At 40.4% G+C, this 23,494-nt stretch overlaps 1 protein-coding gene across 17 annotated transcripts in view; it reads left to right on the forward strand.

The window, feature by feature from the left end:
- OSBPL3 (oxysterol binding protein like 3) overlaps positions 1–23,494 on the forward strand; it is a 205,982-nt gene that overhangs the window by 84,578 nt on the left and 97,910 nt on the right. For 15 of the 17 annotated variants that reach the window (XM_054237150.2, XM_078342541.1, XM_054237152.2 and 12 more), the window contains one exon: positions 11,365–11,598. In XM_054237150.2, coding sequence (XP_054093125.1) covers positions 11,494–11,598 — 105 coding nt within the window. In that variant the 5' untranslated portion in view covers positions 11,365–11,493. Of the gene's footprint in view, positions 1–2,419; positions 3,210–11,364; positions 11,599–23,494 lie in introns of all 17 variants that reach the window. The other 2 variants (XM_054237151.2, XM_078342540.1) reach the window with 1 other exon arrangement.

Genomic DNA, 23,494 nt, shown 5'->3' on the forward strand with positions numbered 1-23,494 from the left:
GCTGACCTGGTGGTGCTGCTGGGTGGTCAAGAATGCAGTCCCGTTGCTACCTAGGCTTCCTGTGTTCTTTGTTAAAACATGTAGCCCAGTCCCATCTCTCTAATCGTGGGTTGTACACTTCCTCCACTGGGCTGGATCGTTCAGGGTTCAGCTCAGACTGTGGCACTGGCTGCGCAACCTGCTAGAGTCAGAGCTTCAGCCCCCTGGGGTTTGTGGGGGAGGGTAGGGACCCGCCCAGTTGCACCCAGCCATCTCCCCCTTTCAGCTTCCTCTCTCTCCAGTCATGGGGTAGGGGCCTGCCCAGCTGCTCCTGCTTACAGCTCCCTCTCCCTCCAGGCAGGCTCTCCCAGCCGCCTTTTGGGCTTATGTGTCTGTTTAGGTCTGTGCACCAATACGGGACACCGTCCTGGGTTATTATTCAACTCCGTAATTCCTGGCGCTTGACTGACAAAGATCCCCTGTTCTGTGTATTGATGAGGCTTTGGGGGAAGCGCTGTGTCTGGACCGGAGTGCCAGAGGGAGAGGCACCAATTTGCCGGTCAGATGTACTTTCTGGGTGAAGCAACACCCTTCCCCGCCTCGGTCTGCCCTGCGTGGGCTTTGCTCACTGTCGGACCAGACCTGTTGAAATGCACCTGGTACCTTGGTTGGAGCTAGGCGATCTCTGGATTTCTGCGTCTCTCTTGCTGCGTGTTGTGTGCTGGAGTTGTGTCTATTCGGCTATCTTGGAGAGTCCCCCAAAAAGTAATTTGTTTACACATTGTCTTATTCCACAGAGTTTTTGAAGTAGTCTCCAATAATACACATAGTGCACATGGAATTAGTCCATAGTTGAGAGAATTGGAGCACAGTGACAATAAAGGGAAGCCAAGCATGGAGAAATACACATCTCCTGCTCGGGAAGGTTATCAGTGGTGACTCATCAATTTGACCCCCTGTCTTCCTAGTACCTCAGACAAAGAGGGAGAAGCTCTGTTCTCAGTCTCTAAAAGCTAAGAATAAGCCAGTCGTTTAGGTGTGGCATTCAAGAATCCCTTCTTTATTATTATTTTTTCTTTTCTCTTGTAAATGACCATAGAAGAGACTTTTAAAAGAAGCCTCTGTACAGTGTAAGTTGGTGAGGCCATTTTGAATAGCAATTTGGAATAGTAAAACAAAAACTAGCCCTACCTTAAGATGCAGCAGTTTCACTTTAGAAAATTACCACCACAGCCTCACGAGAAGCAGATACAAGGTTGTTCATTGCATCACCATATTTAATAGCAAAGAATCAGAAACATCTGAATGAATAAGTACAGTAAGGCATAGTCGTGTTGCAGGAGTGGAACAAAATGTGTATTTTTGTATGTGTGATAATTTTCAGTGAAAATAAGCCAGCTGCAGAAAGAAATGTATGGTATGATGCCATGTATTATGCAACGTTTAAAAAGCCCCAGAAAAATGTGTGGAAACCTATTAATATTGGATGATAATAATATGGATATTTTTATATATCCTTTGTGTTTTACTGATTAAAAGAGTACAGTACCCATTGTGATGTTGTACAGGATAGTGACCAGTATCCTACACTGCCTAACTCCTAGCAGTGTGATTGCCTTCTGCTAAATGGCCTTATATGGATTAGCTCATCTAATCACCTCAACAACCCCTTTCAGGGAGATCCTTTAATTATTCCCATTTTGGAAATGAAAAATTGAGATCTAGAGAAACTAAAAGCTTACTAAAGCAACTTAGTAAGGCTGGCTGTGAACCTGGGTAGTTTGAGTGCACAGCTTTTAGTCTTTATGTACTGCTCCACACAATTTCCCAGTATCGTACAGTGGGTTGGTTATTTATTTATTGACAGTGATTATCTCATTGTAGGCTACCCCCATACTCCTAGAAGACAATGCAAGGAAAGCAGTTCTTAGAGATCAGAATAGGGTAGTTCCATCAACTCAACCATCAGATGACATGGCTTGAGTTAGGTGTATACGTTGTCTTATCTTTTTGGATCGATTAACGGTGGCTCACAGTCCCGGAGCACCTTGTCAACCCTGGTCCTATACCAGAAAAACCTGTGGAGGTTTAGGAATACCAAAGCCTGGCCCCACCAGAGATTTCAACATAATAGACCTAGGATAGGCCTGTTGATCAGCATTTTTTAAAGTTCTCACATTATTTCATTATGCACTCAAGTGTGTGATCCACTGAATGATAACGTCTGGACAGTACATCGTTCAAAGTTATAAAGTTTGGCAAGAGCCTGGTGCATGGGAGTTTTGTGTTGAGGATCAGGGACAGGTCCGTATGTGTTGACTTTTATGAGCAGATTACAACTAATGTCCTGTGAAATCATGGCTCTTAATCAGGATAAAGGATTGCATCTTAGCAGGATAGATCTGTCTTACCAACTCTCTTTTTTTTTTTTTTTCCCAAGATGAAGTTGTACTCTGTCACCAAGGCTGATCTCAGCTCACTGCAACCTCTGCCTCTCGGTTTCAAGCAAATCTCCTGCCTCAGCCTCCCTAGTAGCTGGGATTATAGGCGCCTGCCACTGTGCCCGGCTAATTTTTGTATTTTTAGTAGAGACGGGATTTTACCATGTTGGCTAGGCTGGTTTTGAACTTCTGACCTCATGATCTGCCCTTCTCGGCTTCCCAAAATGCTGGGATTACAGGCATGAGCCAATGCGCCAGGCTTTTTTTTTTTTTGAGACAAGGTCTGGCCCTGTCACCCAGGCTGGAGTGCAGTGTCAAAATCTTGGCTCACTGCAACCTCTGCCTCCCAGGCTCAAGTCATCCTCTCACTTCGGCCTCCCCAGTAGCCGGGACTACAGGTGTGCACCAGCACACCTAGCTAATTTTTGTATTAGGTTGGTGCCAGTGGCAAAAACTGCACGTTTGCACCAACCTAATATTTTTTGTAAAGACGGGGGGTTTTGCCATGTTGCTCAGGCTGGTCTTGAACTTGTGAGCTTAAGCGATCCACCCACCTTGGTCTCCCAAAGTGCTGGGATCACAGGCATGAGCCACCATGCCCGACTGGTCAACTCTGTGTTTTAGTTTTCTGGAGAGCTGTTTGAGGAAATTTGCCATGATGACAAAGCATAGGAGTGGAGACTGGAAGCACATATATCTGGTATTTGCCATCCCTTGACTAAGGATTGGCTAAACAGTGGGACAAAATCTTTCTCAAAAAGAACTCAGGATCTACTCCAATCCCTGACAGTAAGTCCTTATGTATCTTCATTGATAAGTTCTCGGAAACTGTGACTTTAAGTGAAACGATGTATAAAGCTAATTTTACCATAGGCTAATTGATAAAAACAATGGTATATTTTCTGTGGCATATTTCTGGTTGCAAAAAACATCACCAAACTTCTAAATAATGAAGTTAGATAAAACAACATTATTTGTGGACCTGCTGTATACCAGAGGCCTAAAGATTCTATGCCATGGATGTGATATTAACCTGTGACAGTGGTTCCTGGATAACTTGTGAAAAACAGATCCCTTGTTCCCACTCACAGGTCCTGATTTTGTATGTCTGTGTTCTGAGATTTTGCCTTCCTAACAATGTCCCAGGTGATACTGATGCTGCAAGTCTGAGGGCCACTCTTTAAAAACCACAGGACTAGGATAATGAAAGAGGGTTTTAGCTTCCTACCCTCTGCCACATCACACATACACACATAGAAGGATTGGCTCAGAGTCAGATAAGAAGAGTTAAAAGCTATAGGCTAAGTTAGTTATGTTCTCAAACTTTCATGTAGGCAAAAATCACCCAGGGCACGTGTTAAACATGTAGATTATCAGGCCCATCCCTAGACAGAAATTCTGATTCAACTCATCTAAAGTGGAGCAAAATCTGCATTTTAAATAAGGATCTGGAAGACTTTGAAGAAGGTGGATCTGGACACTTTGAGAAATTATAGGAGCCTATCCAGTTATGGGTATTTACAGTGGGTTGGCAAATTTGTATGCAGAAATGCTAATTAATAAACAAATTAATGTCAGGCTGCAGAGACCTCGATGCCCTGGGTGCTCTTCTCCTTACTAAATCTCCAAGTACAATTTACTTGGGTGAGTATAGAATTCATATGCCTGTGCAATCTATGTATGCTGTGACAAAGAAGTCAGCCAATGACCATTGGTCCCCAGAAATATCTTGATGTGGGTCAAAATTAACATGAGATAATTTAATAATTAGTATAATGATGGTAATAATAATAGAATAGTCAAGTCCTGAATTTTAGTGAAAGGAAGTAAAGGAGCCTTGTTCAGAAAGAAGGAAGCCCTACTTCTGAGAAATCCCTATGACCTGACACTCCCGGTAAGAACTCTGAGTGCTGGAAAGAAATGCGCGTTCCCCCAAAGCTAAGGCAAATCCAGCAGTATTAACAATTGCAATGTGTTTGAGGCCGGGAAGGTTGTCATTGCCTTCTCTTCTGCTCTGTCCAGACTACCCCTGGAGCTTGTCTTTAAATCTGGGCATCAATATCAGAGAAGCACAAATTGAAGTGTGATTAGAGTTGAACATCTGGGATCCCAAGGGCTCTTGATCCATGTCCCATAAGAAATGGATGATGATGACAATGAGACTGTTTAGTGTGGAGAAGAAAAGATTCGCTGGGTGGGATGTGGGGATGGTGGTGGTTTCAGTGAAGGTTATGGTTTTAAAAAAATGGTCTGTCTTGTTCTTTGTAGCTGCCAAAGACAAAAATCTAGGAGCAGTGTGTGAAATTATAGTGAGTAATTATTTCAGCCCTAAATAATGACAAACTATCTAGAATAGATTTTTAAAAAAATAAAAAGTGAAATGGAGTTTCTTGTTTCTATCACAAGAAGTGATCAAGCAGTGATGATCTAACCATGTTATAGAAGGAGTTCTTGCTTTGTTTAAGGAAGAGCTTGGGCTAGAATTCATTCTTAGACTCCATGAGTCTGTCTAATGACTGGTGTTAAACACTTGTTTTGTTTACTCAGTGATGACAAAGAAATGGTTCCAGCATACATTGACAGCCAGATACCACTGTTCAGCTTTTTGTCTCATGGAAGCTGCACACTTCAAATATGCATCCGGGTGCATTTCTGTTGCTAGATTGAGCTCTGAGCAATCTGATCTTCCCTGAAGAAGTGAATTATGAAGGTCATGGATGGCGTAGGGAATAGAAATGGATACCCTGAATGTGCCAGAGTAAGCATTTGAGTCTTTAGGCCTGTGGACTCCTGTCTTGCCATAAGTGAGAATAAGATAAAAAAGTGGTTTATGGAGGAATTGTTTGACTTTAAGGAAGTGACTTCTGTGCACACTGAGCCTTAGTACTCATCTTCCAGAATCAGGCAGATATGTACCTTTGGATCAGACCAGCAGTTCAGATACTCTGGACACGTGGACAGCAGTTCAAACAGAGGTCCAGGATCACCAGTCAGTATCTGAAGCTGTTGTGATTAGAACCTGCTTCCAGAAACTTCTGATGCTGAATCTCTGGTCCGTGATGCTTAAAGCCAAATAACCAAAGTGCTGCTTTTGACCATGTAACATTTTTGAAATCAGGATGTTTCTGAGGGGACCTTTTGTAAAATGATGCATATCTAGGATTTGAATTATTTTATTTTACCAAAGACCAGAAATACATAACCCACTTTAAAATTTTTTAGTTCAATTCAGGACATAATTTCTTTATATGTTTTACTGGGAAATTACCAACTATTTGGAATTATATGCCATCTGGCCTTCATGAAAGTTGTTTCCAACTATGGAAGCAAAATCTCTTTCTCAAGCAAAATGTGGCCAAGTGTCTGAGTATAGACCCCGAGGCCTAATGGGTTAATAAGTAGCTGTGTTACATGCCACTCTTTGCAACCTGCCAGATAATATTGCTTTTTTGGAGAGCTGGTGGTGATGAATTCTGTGGCTTTTATCTTTCTGCATTTGTATCTTCTTCAAAAGCAGGCACGCTGCTTTAATGATTTAACACTAGTCTGTTCACACTCATGTTACAGATTTTGGGAGATTTTAATATGTTGAAGGACATACACATTTTAAGATTCTGTCATCTTTATTTGTTTGTAGTTGAAGGAGGGTTAGAACTTCTTATTTTGTGCTGCACCTGCCACTTTCAGCAAGCCAGGAGAGAGGAGGCAATGGGCCTTTGCATCTGTTGAGCGTCTATTCTATTCCAAAGCCAGACACTGTATCCTCATTTTCTCATTTAATCCTTCTAATTTTCCTCCCTCCCTCCCATCCGTCTGTCTCACTCTGTCACCCAGGCTGGAGTGCAGTGGTGTAATCTCAGTTCACGGCAACCTATGCCTCCCAGGTTCAAGCAATTCTCCTGCCTCAGGCTCCCAAGTAGCCAGGACTACAGGCACGTGCCACCACACTCGGCTAATTTTGGTATTTTTTAGTGAAGATGGGTTTTACCATGTTGGCCAGGCTGGTCTCAAACTCCTGATCTCAAGTTATGCACTTGCCTTTACCTCCCAAATTGCTGAGATTATAGGCCTGAGCCACTGAACCTGGCCAAATCCTTTAAATTTTCTGAGGTGGCTATTATTATTCCCCATTTTATGCAGGAAAAAATAGAAATCAAAACTTAATACATTTGTCAAGGTGCACAGAGTTTGTAATAAGGAAGCACCAATTCAAACCTAGGTCTGACTCCTTCCAGCACACATATATGTCTCCTTTACATCTTTTCCCAAATTTTGTCTTCTTTTCTGAGTGAAACCTACTAAAATGAGTCTTAAAGTCAGCCTTTGTTGCCAAAATACTTGACGGTGCATTGGTTATTTATTTTTACCCATTCTGGGTAGAAATCAGGGTTCTCTTTTCCTAATGGAAACCCCAGGACAGCTTACATTTGGATGTCATATGCCCATTTGACTTTTAACCAAAACACTACCTTTTCACACAGTGACCCATCATCTTCTCAAAGGTGGGCGGCAGTGGTGAGAGACGATGAAAGTCATCTCAGAGGCACAAACAGCATTTTTGAACTGACACAAGTCTATCTGGTGTTTTGTACCTGTTAGATTTGGTGGCCTCTGTGATTGAGAGGAAGGGGAGGGCCATAAGTTCTCTCCTCCTGAATCTCACCGCCAGGTAGTTTGTTGAAACAAAAGCAGAGCCCAAACTTAATTCTGTCACACATCAAACACTGACACGAGTCAGTGTTTGATGCAGTCATAAAACCTGTCTCATAAACTGGGGGAAGTCCTAGCTCTCCATCCTTAAGGCATGTTGACAAGACCTTGCAGGAGAGATTTACTCAGGACAGCAATCTGCAAAAAGATCAGCTCCAGGGGACCAAGAAGCCTTCTTGGCAGGCTGTAAATATTCTATTTTTTGATCCAGCTGATGATTATATGAGTACTTGCCAGTGTAACATTCTGTATATGTACTTAAGATTTGTGTACTTCAGTATATCTGTCATTTCTCGGTAAAAAAATAAGGTGTAAATAAATGACCACCTTAAGTTATTCATAGTCTGTGAGTTGGGTAATTATTATATATTGTTCGAGCCCACAAACCTTTTGAATTAGAGGTTTTCCATGGAAGGATCTCCAGGTGGAGTGAAAGTACTCAGGGCCTCCTGCTGAGGCCTCCTCTCTGCTGACCCCAGCCCATCCCCATGGTGTCCCCTAGAGTGGACACAGTAGTTGCCTCCATCCAAGTGACCATCTTGGCACCTGGGATATCTTAGTCTTGGGCTACTGTTGCCTTCATTCTTTATTCTTCCCTGTTTTAAGTAGAGTCATACATTGCTTAAGATGGGAGACATTGTGAGAAATGTGACATTAGGTAATTTCATTGTTATTGTGGGAACATCATAGAGTGCAGCTAGCAAAGCTGGATAGCAGAGCCTACTACACACCCAGACTATGTGGTACGGCCTGCTGCTCCCAGGCTACAAACCTGTATAGCATGATACTGTCCTGAATACTGTAGGCAGCTGTAACACAGTGCAAGGATTTGTGTATCTAAACATAGAAAAAGTACAGTGAAAATACAGATTTATGGTCTTATAGGAACACTAGTGTATAGGTGGGCTGTCACTGACCAAAACACCATGATGTGGCATGTGACTATATACCCTTCTTTTGGAATTTGACTTCTTTCACTTTTTAGGCTGCTTTTTGTGGTTTTAACCAAATGCCTGATGAGGCTAGGCAGGAAGGTTCTGGGGGATGAAACAGATTTATTTCCCTGGGCAACAATCCCAGACTCCACTGTGGGGCTGGGCATGGGAGGAGCTGTGGGTCCCCTTCTCTTTCTTTCCTAGAAGGGGAAAGGCAGGGGTAGGGGTCGCCAGGGGTCGTGCTGGAAGAGGCCTTAGCTCTAAGTGTCAACTTTGATAGCTATTGGATGTGGCCTGCTAAGCCCTGGCTGTTGCCTCCCAAGTGAAATTCCACAGAGCGAAGAGATAAGGGTGACTCTGTATCAGCTGCCTCTAGGACAGGGTTGTGATATTTCTGCTTTGTCGGTTTTAGAATTCCTATGACTTTCATTTATAGCCCATGTTTCTCTCCATTTACATTGCACACACCCCCGTCTCATCCCAGACTCTTGTTCGACAGAACCTCAGCCTTGAAGAAGAAACAAAAGCAAAACTTGCATACACAAACAAATCCACTGTGGAATCTGTTGCCGTACCATGGCTGCCCCCTCTCCACCCTAAGCACAGACACACACTGCATCACTTGGGGCTCCCGGTAGGCTTTTTTTTTTGTTTTTTGTTTTCTCTTTTTCAAACAGCAACAGCCAACACTGTTATTAAATAAACTATTAATGTATCTTTATAGACTCTCTTGGTGCTTTTTAGACTGCATTTGCTTCTAACTTCAAGTACACCCCCATAAGTAAGGCTGACTTTATGAAGAGGCTGGTGCTGGTTTGCTTTTAGTATTACTTATTATTGGATTCAATACTGAATGAATAAAGAGATCTAGGGAGTATCCTAAGAGTCACATGGGAGTTGAGCTCTATGGCTCTTGGCACCTTAATTGCATTTTCTTTTCATTATTTTGATATTAGCTTATTGCTTTAACATACTCTTTATTTTTTTGTTTAAAGAACTAAGTGTTAACGAAGGCATAGGAGATGAGTATTTGATAATTAGCCAAGTTTGATATCATATTTAACTAGCTAGTTCCTAGACAAATATATGATATTCTTCTTTTTACAATTAGACTATGTGAACATTAATAACTGAATGGGTTGGCTATGATTTTTTTTTAATGTTGTTAACATGCTTGGGAAAGTTGTAGAATTTACTTGAACTTGGTGTGTTAAATAAAGTCCTGGTTTTCTGAATCCAAAACCAAACATGTTAGTTACTCTTAACCCAGGGCTATAGGAGAAGCCAGTGATTCTAGACCCACATTTCTCCTCTTTGAAAACTAGAAACTCCTCCATCAGGGCAAGACCCCCAAAAAGCTGCAGGTGGCAGTTCAGCTGACTGCTTGTAGGGGCACCCCACCTTTGTCCTTCTCAGTCTCCTTCCCCACCACAGACACTGTGCCATCTTGGAAATGCGAACCATGCTGTAGTAGGTTTGCAATGAGATGTTGCCTTTTCAGAGCTTGATACCTCCCTCCTGATTCTTTCTAGTTCAGCTCTTAGGTCTCGTGGGTCTCAGAGATGGGGCAACAGCTGTTATCATCAGACCTGGTCACCAGGGAGGGGTGTGCTCATTTCCAGCAACGTAGTTAAAAGGCTGGAAAAAAACTCTAGTTCAGCCTCTTGGCAGCTATGTGATAGGGCAAGTTCCCTAACTTCTCAGAGACTCAGTTTTCTTCTCCATAAAATAATGATACTCCACTCCATCAGGCTGTTGATTAAATGAGACAGTGCTTGTGGGAATCCTTAATAGAGTGCTGGGCAGTAATTAGCATATACTCAATGAATGATCATAAGTTTTCTTTAAATATGCTCAAAGATGATATGGAAAATTCTACTCTACCCCCTCTGGTTATTTGTCACATGAGATTGTAGTTTTTAAAGAAGATGGTTCCAAAAATCTTTGGGAGAAAAAATTCTCTACCCTACTCCCAGAAAACTAGAAAGAACTTTTAAAAAGTTGTAATAAAATTCACTTTTTTAACTATCTTCAAATGTACAATTCAGTGACATTTAGTACATCCACAATGTTGTGCACCCATCACTATCTAGTTCCAGAGCATTCTTTTTTTTCAAACAGTCTCTCGTTCTGTCACCCAGGCTGGAGTGCAGTGGCGTGATTTTGGCTCAGTGCAGCCTCCACCTCCCGGGTTCAAGTGATTCTCCTGCCTCAGCCTCCTGAGCAGCTGGGATTAGAAGGGGCCCACCACCACACCCAGCTAGTTTTTGTATTTTCAGTAGAGACAGATTTTGCCATGTTGGCCAGGCTGGTTTCAAACTCCTGACCTCAGGTAATCCACCCACCTTGGCCTCCCAAAGCGTTGGGATTATAGGCATGAGTCACTGAGCCTGGCCTAGTTCCAGAACATTCTTATCACACCAGAAAGAAACTCTGTAGCCATTAAGCAGTTGCCCTATTCTCCCCCAGTCACCACTAATTATTGGCCTTCCGTCTCTGGATTTGCCAACTCCGGATATTTCATATGGAAACATACGATGTTTGTTTTTTGTGTGTCTGGGTTCTTTGACTTAGTCTAATGTTGTCAAGGTTCATTGATGTTATAGCATGTATCATTAATTCCTTTTAATATCTGAATAATATTCCATTGTATGTATACACCAGATTTTGTTCATCCATTCATCAGTTGATGGACATTTGGGTTCTTTCCATCTTTAACTATTATGAATAACATTGCTGTGCACATTGGTCTATAGCTTTTTGTTTGAGTACCTGTTTTCAGTTCTTTTGGATCCATACCTAGGATTGGAATTACTGGATCATATGATAATTCTGTGTTTAAATTTTTGAGAAATAGAATAGCTACCAAACTGTTTTCCACCGTGGCTGTGTCATTTTACATTTCCACCAGCAATGTCTGAGGGTTCCAATTTCTCTACACTCTAACACTAGTTATTTCCCATTAAAAAATTATTATAGCTATCATAATGGATGTGAAGTGGTGTCTTACTGTGTTTTAAGATTTTTTATAGTAGTAATTTTGTATGTGTCTGGACTCAAATTTCTCTATTAATGTTCTTAAGCCTCCCATATTGCAAAGCTACATGAGAAATATCCTATACAAAATTCCCAATAAGAAAATGGCGTAGAGCTTCTTTTCCTTCTTAGCCCCTGCTATAGCTAAACATTGTGGATGTGTAATCAATCTCTAGTATGTTTAAACTACTTGCAGATGATTTGTGGCAAATTAGAGATGATATCTGATGCCTCTGACCTTCTCTCTAATTTCTGTTTTTTAGGTTTTAGGGTTTCCTTTTGGTCACCCAAAATGCTTTTTAAACACATTGGATAAGAGCTGAACCACCTGCCTCTCCATACTCTCAGCTCCCTTGTCAGACGGAATTTTGACTGTCTCGAGGCCAAGTGACATGCTGCCCATGATGAGTGATGAGAAGAACCTTGGTGTGTCCCAAAAATTGGTATCACCCTCAAGGAGCACAAGTAGCTGTTCTTCCAAGCAAGGAAGTAGACAGGTAAAGTTTAGCTCATGCAAATTTTAATATGCAAATTTAAGCCATCAAGTTTGCTGGCTAAAATGCACACATTTACTTGGGAACTCCTACTTCTCAGTTTAAGAGCATTTGCTTTTGGTTATATCTTGACTGTATGAGGAGAGTAAATTCTGTATAATTTTAAGAATGTAGCTTGAGTGCCTACCAGGTGGGAAGTACTGCATTTGATTCTTCGTATAATTTTATTTAATTCTTGCAGCAGCTCCCCAGTGTCTATATTAACATCTCCATTTTTTCCATGAGGAAGCTGACTCAGACTGACCAGGTTACTTGCCCAAGGACACACAGCTAGTAAGCAGCAGAGCAAGAACTAAAGCTGTCTGTTTGGCTTCAGAGCCCACACTTTCCTTTATATCCTGCTAACCAAAACAAAAAAACAGTCAATCGTTTTTTCCAGTAATTATAATATCCATCCTGACTTCCTTCCCTTTATCAAACCTTTTATGGCAGCTTGTAACCACAGATTGTTAGTAGCTTGGAGTCTTACCTGCTTTATGTCTGTAATGGATGAGGGAAACTAATCTACAGAAAAATGGTCTAAAGAAATTAAGTAGGAGGGAGAAAGAACTGAAACAAAGGATTGAATAATTAACTCCTAGATAACCGTTGGTTAATTATATATTGTTTCTTGGTTTCCTTTCTAATAAATCTTTGTTGGCAGAATTTGCTGGTTTTAGATCAGTGGCAGTAAATGCGCATTAATCATTATAATTCTTCCTCCAGCAGTTAGGTGGAGAGAGAATGAGCTGTCAGAAAGCTGAATTTATGACCAAAGTGGTCTCTGAACTGAGCCTTTTCAGCACCTGCTGGCTCTGTTGGCATTTCCTTTTCGTCATGGGAAGTGCTGGCCTGAGAAATCACCCAGAGTCTTTGGTTCCAGAATTGGAAGCAACAATTAAGCAACTCCCACCTCAGTCATATCCACACATTTATGACACATCATCAGGGGTCTGTCCATCTGAGCGTTGCCTGGGATAAGGAGCTTTGCCACCCATGAATCTGTGATTCCAGGAAAATTAGATTTTGCCACAGGCCTGACATTTGGGAAGCCCTCCAGCATCTCCCCTGAGGGATTAAGGAGAAGAATTTTGTCAGCACTCTCATCAGTTCCTTCTGAGATTAAAAAAAAGAAAAGACTAAAATTAGTCATTAGCTAATGCATCGTGGCTCCCTGGAGTTCTGTTTTCATGAGGGTCATTATGCTTGTCTTCTTTGTCAGCTTTCCACAGGAGTATTTTTCTCCCTAAGCCAAAATTCTGGTTGGTATTAAGCAGCATGTGGTATATTCCCTACCCACACCATCTTTCTTATACCCAGGGATTGTTAGGTCCTTCTTTGATAAAGGGGGAGAACATGATTCATTTAAATAGCAAGTGGTGATTACACCATAGGAATTGGAAAAGTACAATGAAATTCTCAGATCAAATACTACAGAAACTGTTTTTAGGGTGTTATTTTGAATCCATTTGGTTTTCACAAAGCTTTTTTGGAGGTTATATCATAAAGGGTAAGCAGAATGTGCTTGGTCCCTCAACTTATTTCTGACTTGAAATGCTTGGTCAATCAGCCACTCATTCATCAAATGGTCATTTTTTTTATATTTAGGGTCTCCCACTTTAATATGCATATAATGTGGCTTTATAAATGGAAACACATTTCCTCTGTGGCAGACAGAAAAGGTAGAGAATTTAATAAGCGTATTTCAACTTCAGCCTGAAGTTACTTAAAAAGCCCACATTTGATTTCCAGAGGTCGTTTTCTTGGTCCATCTGCTTTCTCAACCTTCTGTCGAAGAAAGGTGTTCTGTGCCAGGGTATGCTTAGGGATTCCATCCACATGGTCCACCTTGACTACCCATACCCCTTTTGCCTTTGCAAACTGGCCCAAGATTGTGCTTCAGTCTTTAAAGTGCCGCAGAGGTGCAGGAACTTTTGAAGCTCCCTCACTTAGGGTACACAGCCATCTCTGATGGTCTGTTGGCTGCTAAATATAAGGATGAAGCTGTGTTTCCAGTCACGTCACTGAATAGTAAAAGTTAAATACTTAAAACGTCAAGATTTTCATAGTAAGCAATTTAATTAGAGTAATATGAAAATATATCTGAAGATAATCTGTGCAAATACCTAATTGTATTTCGAACACCAGTTTAAAGTTATTTTGAAATTGCTCTCTTCCTTTCATCTGGAGGGAATATATCTGATGTTGATTTTATTGGTCATTTTTCTTAGTGCTAGCTTTTCTCATGTGCTCTGGAATTGCGGCTCAGAGCTTCATCTAGAGATGGTTTCTCATGTGTTCTTTCTCTGTACTCACCCTGACCTGTCTAGGCATTTGCTGTTGCCAACTTCCTACCTTCCAGGTCCCCAGTGCAGAGTCAAGTCTAATATTTCAGTGCAGAGTCAAGTCTAATATTTCTGTTCCATGATGATGATGGAATATCTGGGACCCAGCACCAGGCCCCAGACAGCATAGCCCAGTGCCTGACTCTGAGGCTATGTCTCCCTCCTCCCCTCTCCCTGCAGAATTTTTTTTCTTTTTTTTAAAATATATATTTTATTGCATTTTAGGTTTTGGGGATACATGTGAAGAACATGTAAGATTGCTGCATAGGTGCATACATGGCAATGTGGTTTGCTGCCTTTCTCCTCATCATCTATATCTGGTACTTCTCGTCATGTTATCCTTCTTCAACTCCCCACCCCACACTATCTCTCCCCTAGTTCTCCCCCATAGACCCCAGTGTGTGATGCTCCCCTCCCTGTGTCCATGGGTTCTCATTGTTCAACACCCGCCTGTGAGTGAGAACCATGCGGTGTTTGATTTTCTGTTCTTGCGTCAGTTTCCTGAGAATGATGATTTCCAGGTTTATCCATGTCCCTACAAAGGACATGAACTCGTCATTTTTGATTGCTGCATAATATTCCATGGTGTATATGTGCCACATTTTCCCAGTCCAGTCTATCATCGATGGGCATTTGGGTTCGTTCCAGGTCTTTGCTATTGTAAACAGTGCTGCAATGAACATTCATGTACATGTGTCCTTATAATAGCATGATTTATAATCCTTTGGATATATACCCAGTAATGGGATTGCTGGGTCAAATGGAATTTCTATTTCTAAGGCCTTGAGGAATCGCCACACTGTCTTCCACAATGGTTGAACTAATTTACACTCCCACCAACAGTGTAAAAGTGTTCCTATTTCACCACATCCTCTCCAGCATCTGTTGTCTCCAGATTTTTTAATGACCACCATTCTAACTGGAATGAGATGGTATCTCAATGTAGTTTTGATTTGCATTTCTCTAATGACCAGTGATGATGAGCGTTTTTTCCTATGTTTGTTGGCCTCATGTATGTCATCTTTTGTAAAGTGTCTGTTCATGTCCTTCGCCCACTTTTGAATGGGCTTGTTTTTTTCTTGTAAATCTGTTTTAGTTCTTTGTAGATTCTGGATATTAGCCCTTTGTCAGATGGGTAGATTGCAAAAATTTTTTCCCATTCTGTTGGTTGCCGATTCACTCTAATGACTCTTTCTTTTGCTGTGCAGAAGCTCTGAAGTTTAATTAGGTCCCATTTGTCTATTTTGGCTTTTGTTGCCAGTGCTTTTGGTGTTTTAGTCATGAAGTTCTTGCCTATGCCTGTGTCCTCCTGGCACAGTTTTAAAGGTTTCTTTCATTGCGATGTGACGGCTTCCTTCTCCACAGTTTCAGATTTCCAACAGTGAGTCTGGTCTAGGTTCTAGCCTTTTCCTGATGAGACTTTTCACCCCATTAGCCCACAGAAATAGGCCAATGGACACCTCTATCTACAGTATACTTTACATTTCTCTTTGGGTCTGATCCATGAAGATACTAATCTTTTTTTGCCACATTATTCATTTTTTTTTCAGATTTGTTGAGGTAATAAATGACAAACGAAAGTTGTATATATTTATGGTATATAATGTGATGTTTCGATATATGTATGCATTGGGAAGTGATTACCCATTATCAAGCTAATTAACATACCTGTCACCCCCCCATAGTTATCTTTTTGTGCATGTGTGGTAAGAACATTTAAGATTTACTCCTATAGCCAATTTCAAGTATATAATGCAGTTGTATTAACTACAGTCACCATGCTGTTACATTAGATCTCCAGAACTTATCAGTCCCTGGTAATGACCATTCTACCCTCTGTTTCTAGAAGTTTGACTTTTTTTAGATTCCACATGTAAGTGAAATCATGCAGTATTTTTCTTTCTGGGCTTGGTTTATTTCACTTAGCATAATGTCCTCCAGGTTCATCCATGTGATTGCAAATGACAATATTTCTTTCTTTTTAAAGGCTGAATAGTAGTTCACTACATAAGTGTATGTACCACATTTTTCTTTGGAAATATTTCATCTTGTTTTTTATCACACAGACACAGAAGAGCCCTATGTGTTTATAACTTTGTGTATTTTTGCCATATTTGGAATGAGGGTAGCATTTTGTATATTTTTGCCTTATTTGGTATGAGAGTGGCAATAGGAAAGGACACTAAATGCATGAACTTGAAATGCCATCTTAGCTGGAATACATAGTTTTCTTAAGTCCTTTTTACTTAAATTCTTATCCAATATTGCCAAGTGACCTTGAGAGTCTCTGTATTCCAGCCACACTGGCTTTCTTTCACTTTCTGGAACTGAACTTAAATTTGAACCTGGTCTTCCTATCTCAGACCTGTTCATATAAAATCTCAAGGAGCTATGCGTGTATGTATAGATACTCCCCTGCCTATATATCTTTGTTAAAAGAGCTTGCTTCCTTGAAGGAGAAAATGATTGAGACCAAGGTGTTAATTACAATCTGTGTTTTCATTTTCACAACTGACCTAAGACAAAATGTACAACTTAGTGCCATGAAAACCCTAGGAGGAGGGCTCTAACATTTTTTGACTTAAATACTGGGGCTCCTTAGATTTTAAAAACATGCCTCACTTTGCCAGTATGAAAACAACCTGTCTATAAAATCTCAAGATAATTTGAGGAGAAAGGTATGCATAGTGATTAGAACATTAATTCTCCAATCTTGGGTCCACCCGTTAATTGGTTCTATGACCTTAAACTCTCCGAGCCTCAGTTTTTTCATCAACAAAATTGAAATAATAATAGTTCTTTTCTCACAGCATTGTGGTGAGGATTAAAAATAAAGCACTTATTCTAGGGTCAGACTCAGGATAGGTGTGGAGTAAATATAAATGTGTGTTTTTATCATTATAGTTAACATTAATTCGACCTTCATTCTTATTTGTGAAAGTCTTGAATGTGCATAGTGAATAGTTCTAGCTTTTTTTCTCCCAGGAACTTTTACCGTATCATACATGTACCCACTCATACCTTTTTAGTGTTGTGCAAAAGCCCACTACAATACACACTGTACATGTGAATATATACTTTTAAAACAAAAATTACCTTACTCTACGCATTAATAAAATGCTTTTTTAAAGAATACAATAGAATGTTTAATAACTGAGCTGCATTTGACACCTTTAGGCATAACCTGTACCTAAAACAAGTGAAAATAGTTGATGAATTCTTACCCCATTCTGCTATGCCTTGCCTTCCTTAGGTGGTAAATGGTTTTCCCCTTTTGCCCCCATGCCAGCATCTATCTCTTGGTAGTAGCTGCATAGAGCATTGTGTTAAAAAGGACTTTGCAGCTGAGTCTGCATTCAGGGGAAAGATTGCCCTGTTTTTTGCTGTGACTTGTGGGCATAAGGCAGGGAGAGCACAGCATGGACACTGTGTTTGTCACCCCTTTGTGACAGAGAGTTGTTGAAATTAAGAGCTCTCTGTTGCAGTTTTTATATTATGTTTTTGGATGAACTTCAGGCAAGCATAAGTTGTCTCAGTTCTCCATTCATAAAATGGAAGAAAAACTCATCTTCTGCTTTTCCCTCTGGAAGAGAGTTGACCACAAGAGGAGAGATGGTGGTAAGAGAAAATTGAGAATTTTAGAAGACATTGAAAGTCTTTGGAGAAAAGTCTTCTGTAAATTTAAGAAACTGGTATAATTACAGATGAGCTGCCTCTACTTTGGCCAGTTCGGGAATCAGAAGACACATGGCCTTGTTTCAAGAAAGCTGACACTCTGCAGAATTCGTTCCTTTGAAGTAGATCATTTTTCAGATACGTGCCTTCACCATAGAGGAATCTACTTTTCTTGTAGGAACTAAACAGACCCTGCTTATTAAAAAAAAAAAAAAAAAAAAAAAAAGGTTGTTGGTCCCTCCTGACTGTCTTAATCATACCATGTTATTTGTAGAGTTCTAAGCGGACCTTCAATATTCTTCCTCATCCCAGGTTTTGGCTCAGCTATTCCTTTAGCTAGGATGATCCATATGAAACCCTACTGCCCTTTTGAATTATGTCATTTCCTTAGCAATAATTTTCATTTATTGCTTTAAGCTTTTAAAATGATTTTTATAAAAATAAGGTTTGCTCATTGTAGGTCATTTACAAAGTAAATGTGAATTGCTATCCTTTAATTAACTTGTTTTTAAATGGCTGCTGACACGTCAAATAAAATGCCTGAAAATGACCATGGGCTGTGGAGGTCATTGTCATATGGTTTCCTTGCAGTCCTGGGGGTGAAAGGCTGATCAGTGTTGATTGATGAGAGACTAGGAACAGAGAATAGAACATCCAGTTCTACCAGATCCCCCGACAGGATTTGAGAGAGGCCTTCACAGATGTTCTGGTTTGGAACCTTGAGCTTGGCTAATCCCATCCTTAACACTGCCATTATCTCTCCTCTTGTGGTCAACTCTTTCAGTTGCTTCATTGGTTAAAAAAGTATATGGTTCTTTAAATTTATTGAACACCAGCAACAAATGTCCTTCTATTGGGGCAGGTGAGAATGTATGGCCAGGTATACATGCAGAACATGTGGTAGCAAAAAGCCCACAGATTCTTAAGCTCCCCCACTCCAGTGACAGTTATGAGAATCTATAATAAAATGAAGAAGGGCTTCCCCATTGAGTTTATTCTGCCAAATGATGGCATGAGTAAATGTTCTTCTATACCTGTGGTCTGTGAAGGAACCACTCTGTCGAAAGTCTGGAACAAAAGAAAAGACAGTGGCTGTAGAAACTGATGGGTGTTCTCACTGACTTTGCTTTTTGTCTGCTGAATAACCTTGCCATGTTATTTAACACATTCTGAGTCTGAGCCTTTTAGCTGTGAAATTTGGATGATTTTGCTTACTTTTGAGAACTAAACAAAACAGTACTTAAGCACCTAGACTAGCATATGGGAAACATTCATTAAGTGTAGATTAAATTAATGAATGAATGAGTATGCAGTTGCTCAGTAGAAAGATTACCATTCACAAAGTTTTGTAGCTACATTAAGTGGGTTAAGGAATATCTCAGTGGGAGGGAGAATTGCTATTTTAAAATGTGTAAAATGTGAGTAATTGCAATTTCCTCTTGTCTTTTTCCCACTGCCCCCTTACATTTGCTTCCTAGAGCTTTCAAAGTAATACATTTCAGAGGCCAGATTAGCTCAATAAATATGGTTGAATATGTTTTGTCTTTATCAAAAGAGTCCTATAGCCTTGAGTTTTATTTCCTCAACCAGTATCTATTGGGAACCTTTTATTTAAAGGCTCTGAGCAGAGATATACGAAGCTATGAAGGACAGGACAGCTGAACAGTTCATCATAAATAAGAAATAAATTCTGATTGGAAAGACTATGGGCTGTAAAGAGTGCACAGTTTTTATTCATTTTTAAAAATATATTGTTAGCACTTAGCCTAAAAGTTAGAAATAGAGAGTAAATCCTGTCAAAATAATTGACAAGTGCTTCACCCTTGATTGCTGGGGTTTTGAAATGGAGAGATCTATTGCTAGGTAAGTTTCTATACAATTATGCAATTCACTGTTGTCACCCTGCTGTTTCTGGGCTAATCTACAGTGGCTTGAACTCTCTCAGGGTCACCTGATGAGAGCTAATTTATGCAGGGTATTAGATTATGCTGCACTCCAGAGAGCTGGGCTCAGGGCTGGAACTCATAAAACAGGTGAGTGGAATGGGGAAGAATTTGCCAAGAAGAGAAAAGTGAATTAACACTTCAATATCCGGGTGTTTGTAATTTTAGCTGTCTGGGTATTGAAAATGTGTAGTCCCATTTCTTTCTTGGCTTTTTGTTTGTTTGTTTGGTTGGTTTTTCGTGTTTTGAGACAGAGTCTCACTCTGTCACCCAGGCTGGAGTGCAGTGGCATGATCTCGGCTCACTGCAACCTCCGCCTCCCAGGTTCAAGTGATTCTCCTGCCTCATCAGGCTCCCGAGTAACTGAGACTGTAGGTGCATGCCTGTAGCGCCACCATACCCTCAGGTGATCCACCCGCTTCAGCCTCCTAAAGTGCTGGGATTACAGATGTGAGCCACTGTGCCTGGCCCCATGTATTTCTTTTAATTCATAATGTCTTTAGAGATACTAAGATTTATTATCTCCACATTTATTTCAGTATTCAGTGTAGGCTGAATAAACACCACAAGAAAGTCCAGCCAAGGAGGAGGGACCTTGGAAACATTGTGATTGTCTCACATTGTTCTATGATGATCATAGAAGAGGAGAGGCAGCAAGTGTGAACTCTGGAGCCAGATGGCCTGTTTGAATCATGGGCTGTTTGTAAGCTGTTTGACCTTGGACCAGTTAATACCCTCTCTGTGCCTTGTTTTCTTATGAGGTGTAAATTGCTTAGTTCGAAGACAGCCTGTAGTAGGAAGTGCTATGTAAGTATTTGACAAATAAACATTCACCTTTTGTGAGCAGGGGAGTCTCAGGAGCCCTTAAGCAGTGTCACGGCTGCTTCCCTGCTTCACCTTTCCGGCTGGGAGGTGGGTGGCACACTGTAGAGGCAGGCAGCTTGGCTTGTGTCTAGGCTGCTCTTAAGAAGACTCAGCATGGGATGTTCAAAGTTAAAACTCTTCGATAGCATCTTCACAGCTCATAATATCCCTTCATGCTACCCTTTGGAGTTTCAACACAACTCAGTGAGGTCTGTGATGTTTACCCCACTGTGGAAAGGAAATAAGGCCCAGAGGTATTCACTGATTTGTTTGGAGTTCCATGGCTAATAAGTGGTAGGGGACCAGGCAACCAACTATATGGAGAGTACTGGCTTTCTTTAGATGCTAGAAGCCTTCTTCAGAGTTAATTCAAATTCTGGCTTATGTACAAATGGTTATTTAAACAAGCCTCCATCAGCTCACAGTTCTATGAATGGAGGGCCAAGAAGAACGTGGATGATTGAAGCAGACTTAGGATGCCTGTATTCCTGGTGCTGTTTTTTTTTCCCAGTGGACCCCGCTGAGAAAAGTAATTAATTATATATTTCATATAGTTTTCTAGATTCTCTTTTTCTGGGCCTTTTACTTCTCATCTTTACTGCTGACCTTTTAGCCACCCCTATGGTTATGACATACCTTAAAGGCAGGAAGGCTAAAGAAATAAGACAGAATTCTCAATATATATCCACTCTGAGTAAGTCTTAAAATAAATAAACAAACATTTGATATCAGAAGAGGTTAAAGTATCAGCTCGAATGACATATTTGAGTTATCAAGACTTCTTTGTTCCTCTTCATGTTTGCAGATGACAGAGTGTCAGCTGCATTTCACACTCTGAAGATCAGGAGAAACTGAACTCTTAAAACACTTCCAGAAAGTTGCTGAACTATTTGTATTGTTCTGCAATTCTGGAATAATAATCACAGCAAATATATCTGGGTGAGTTTTAGAAATATTACTTTGGTGAAAACTATGTGGGATGCTTTAAGAAAATAAATATATTTATTCATGGTTGGCAGTGGGCACAGTTTAAGATGCAGGAAGGCAGAACCCTGGCCAGATGCTTTGGTTGAGAGCACAGTGTAGAGGCTGTACAAGGTAATGGAACGCTCTCAAGAAGGTATTGTTGCAAATGTGAGATGAACTGACCGATTCAACAGTTCTTTCCTGGAAGGAAAGTCTACTTCAGTAATTTGACAATATTAAAATACTAAAGGTCCAGAAGTAACAGTGTCAGAAGTAGGACAGAGGCACAACGGAAGGTTTTTCTAGTGTCATCTGACATTCCTCTAAAACCTGCACCCTGGCCCTACTCTCGAGTCCAGCTGTGTTTCCTGCTGCCTCTGTACATAAGCCCACATTACCACCTAGATCAGCTCCTCTCTGTTCCTACTCCAGATGAATAACATTCCTGGCACATCTTGGCCCAGTGGTCCCTGGTGCCCTGTGTAGTGAGCTGAATCATCAAAAGACATGTTCACTTCCTACTTAATTAAACTAAAAAAGTTTCTGCACAGCAAAAGAAATAATAAACAGAGTGAACAGACAGCCTACAAAATGGGAGGAAATATTTGCCAACTCTGCATCCAACTGGGGACTGATATCTAGAATATACAAGGAACTCAAACAGCTCAACAACAGCAACAACAACAAACAAATAATCTCATTTAAAAACAAACAAAGGACACGAATAGTCATTTTTCAAAAGAAGACATATAAATGGCCAACAGGTATATAAAAAAATGTTCAACATAATTAATCATCAGGGAAATGCAAATCAAAACCACAATGAGATATTATCTTATGTCAGTCAGAATGACTATTCATACAAAGACAAAGAACAACATGTCAGTGAGGATGCAGAAGAAAGGGAGCTATTTCACACTGTCAGTGGGAATGTAAATTAGTACAGCCTCATCAGAAAACAGAATGGAGATTTCTCAAAGAACTAAAAGAAGAACTACCATATGATCAACTGCTAGGGAGCTAACCAAAGGAAAAGAAATAAATATATCTAAAGTGTACCTACACTCATATGTTTATTGCAGCAGTATTTACAATATCACAGATATAAAATCAGCCTGTTTCCATCAACCATTGAATGGATAAGGAAAATATGATATATACACACAATAGAATTACTATTCAGCCATCAAAAAGAGGGAAATCATGTATTTTTCAGCAACATGGATGGAACTGGACCAGGTCATTATCTTAAGTGAAACAAGCCAGGCACAGAAAGACAAATATCACATATTCTCACTCATAAGTCAGTGTTAAAAAATGTGTTCAGGTGGACATAGAGAGTGGAAAGATCTAGATAATGGAGACTCAGAGAGTGAGTGTGAGGGAGGAAGGAGGAGGATGAGGACGAGAAATTAGGTAATGGATACAATATACATAGTGATGGGTACCCTAAAAGCCCTCACTTGACCACTATTCAAACTATGTATTAAGAAAATTGCACATGTACCCTATAAATATATACTTTTTTAAAAAAGAAAAAGAAAAAGAAAAAGCTGAGTTAAATGCCTGGACTCTCCCCTGGCTGGTATCAATACTTACCCATTAAGGAAAGAGATGACTGCAGAAACCAGTGAGATACCCACCTGCTTGTTCACATGCACGGGTGCTCTCAGCTCTGCTAAAGCCAATGCATGGTGTTTCCAGAGGAACAAGTCCTTTTCCAACTGGGCATGCATGCTAAAAACCTGTATTTTCATGCTTTTCAAACAGTATGAATAGTCAGCCAACTAAAGACTGTGTGTTATGATAACACAAGGACAACTTTCTAGTTAGGAAATTTATTCTGGGCACTTCAGTACTGTGACAGTTACGTTTACAGGACATAGTCTTTTGGGCAACCGGTAGATGCCCAAAGCATGAAGCACATATCTTTTATTGGAAATATGCAAATTCAATACTTTTTCATTACAGTCTATAGAATTGGAGATTTCAGTATTCAGATTGAATTTCAGATTCAATTTTCAGATTGAATCTCCCAGTCTTAGAACCTGTGAATGTTACCACATT

The sequence above is a fragment of the Callithrix jacchus genome, chromosome 11, assembly GCF_049354715.1.
Source record: "Callithrix jacchus isolate 240 chromosome 11, calJac240_pri, whole genome shotgun sequence".
NCBI classification, from domain to species: Eukaryota; Metazoa; Chordata; class Mammalia; order Primates; family Cebidae; genus Callithrix; species Callithrix jacchus.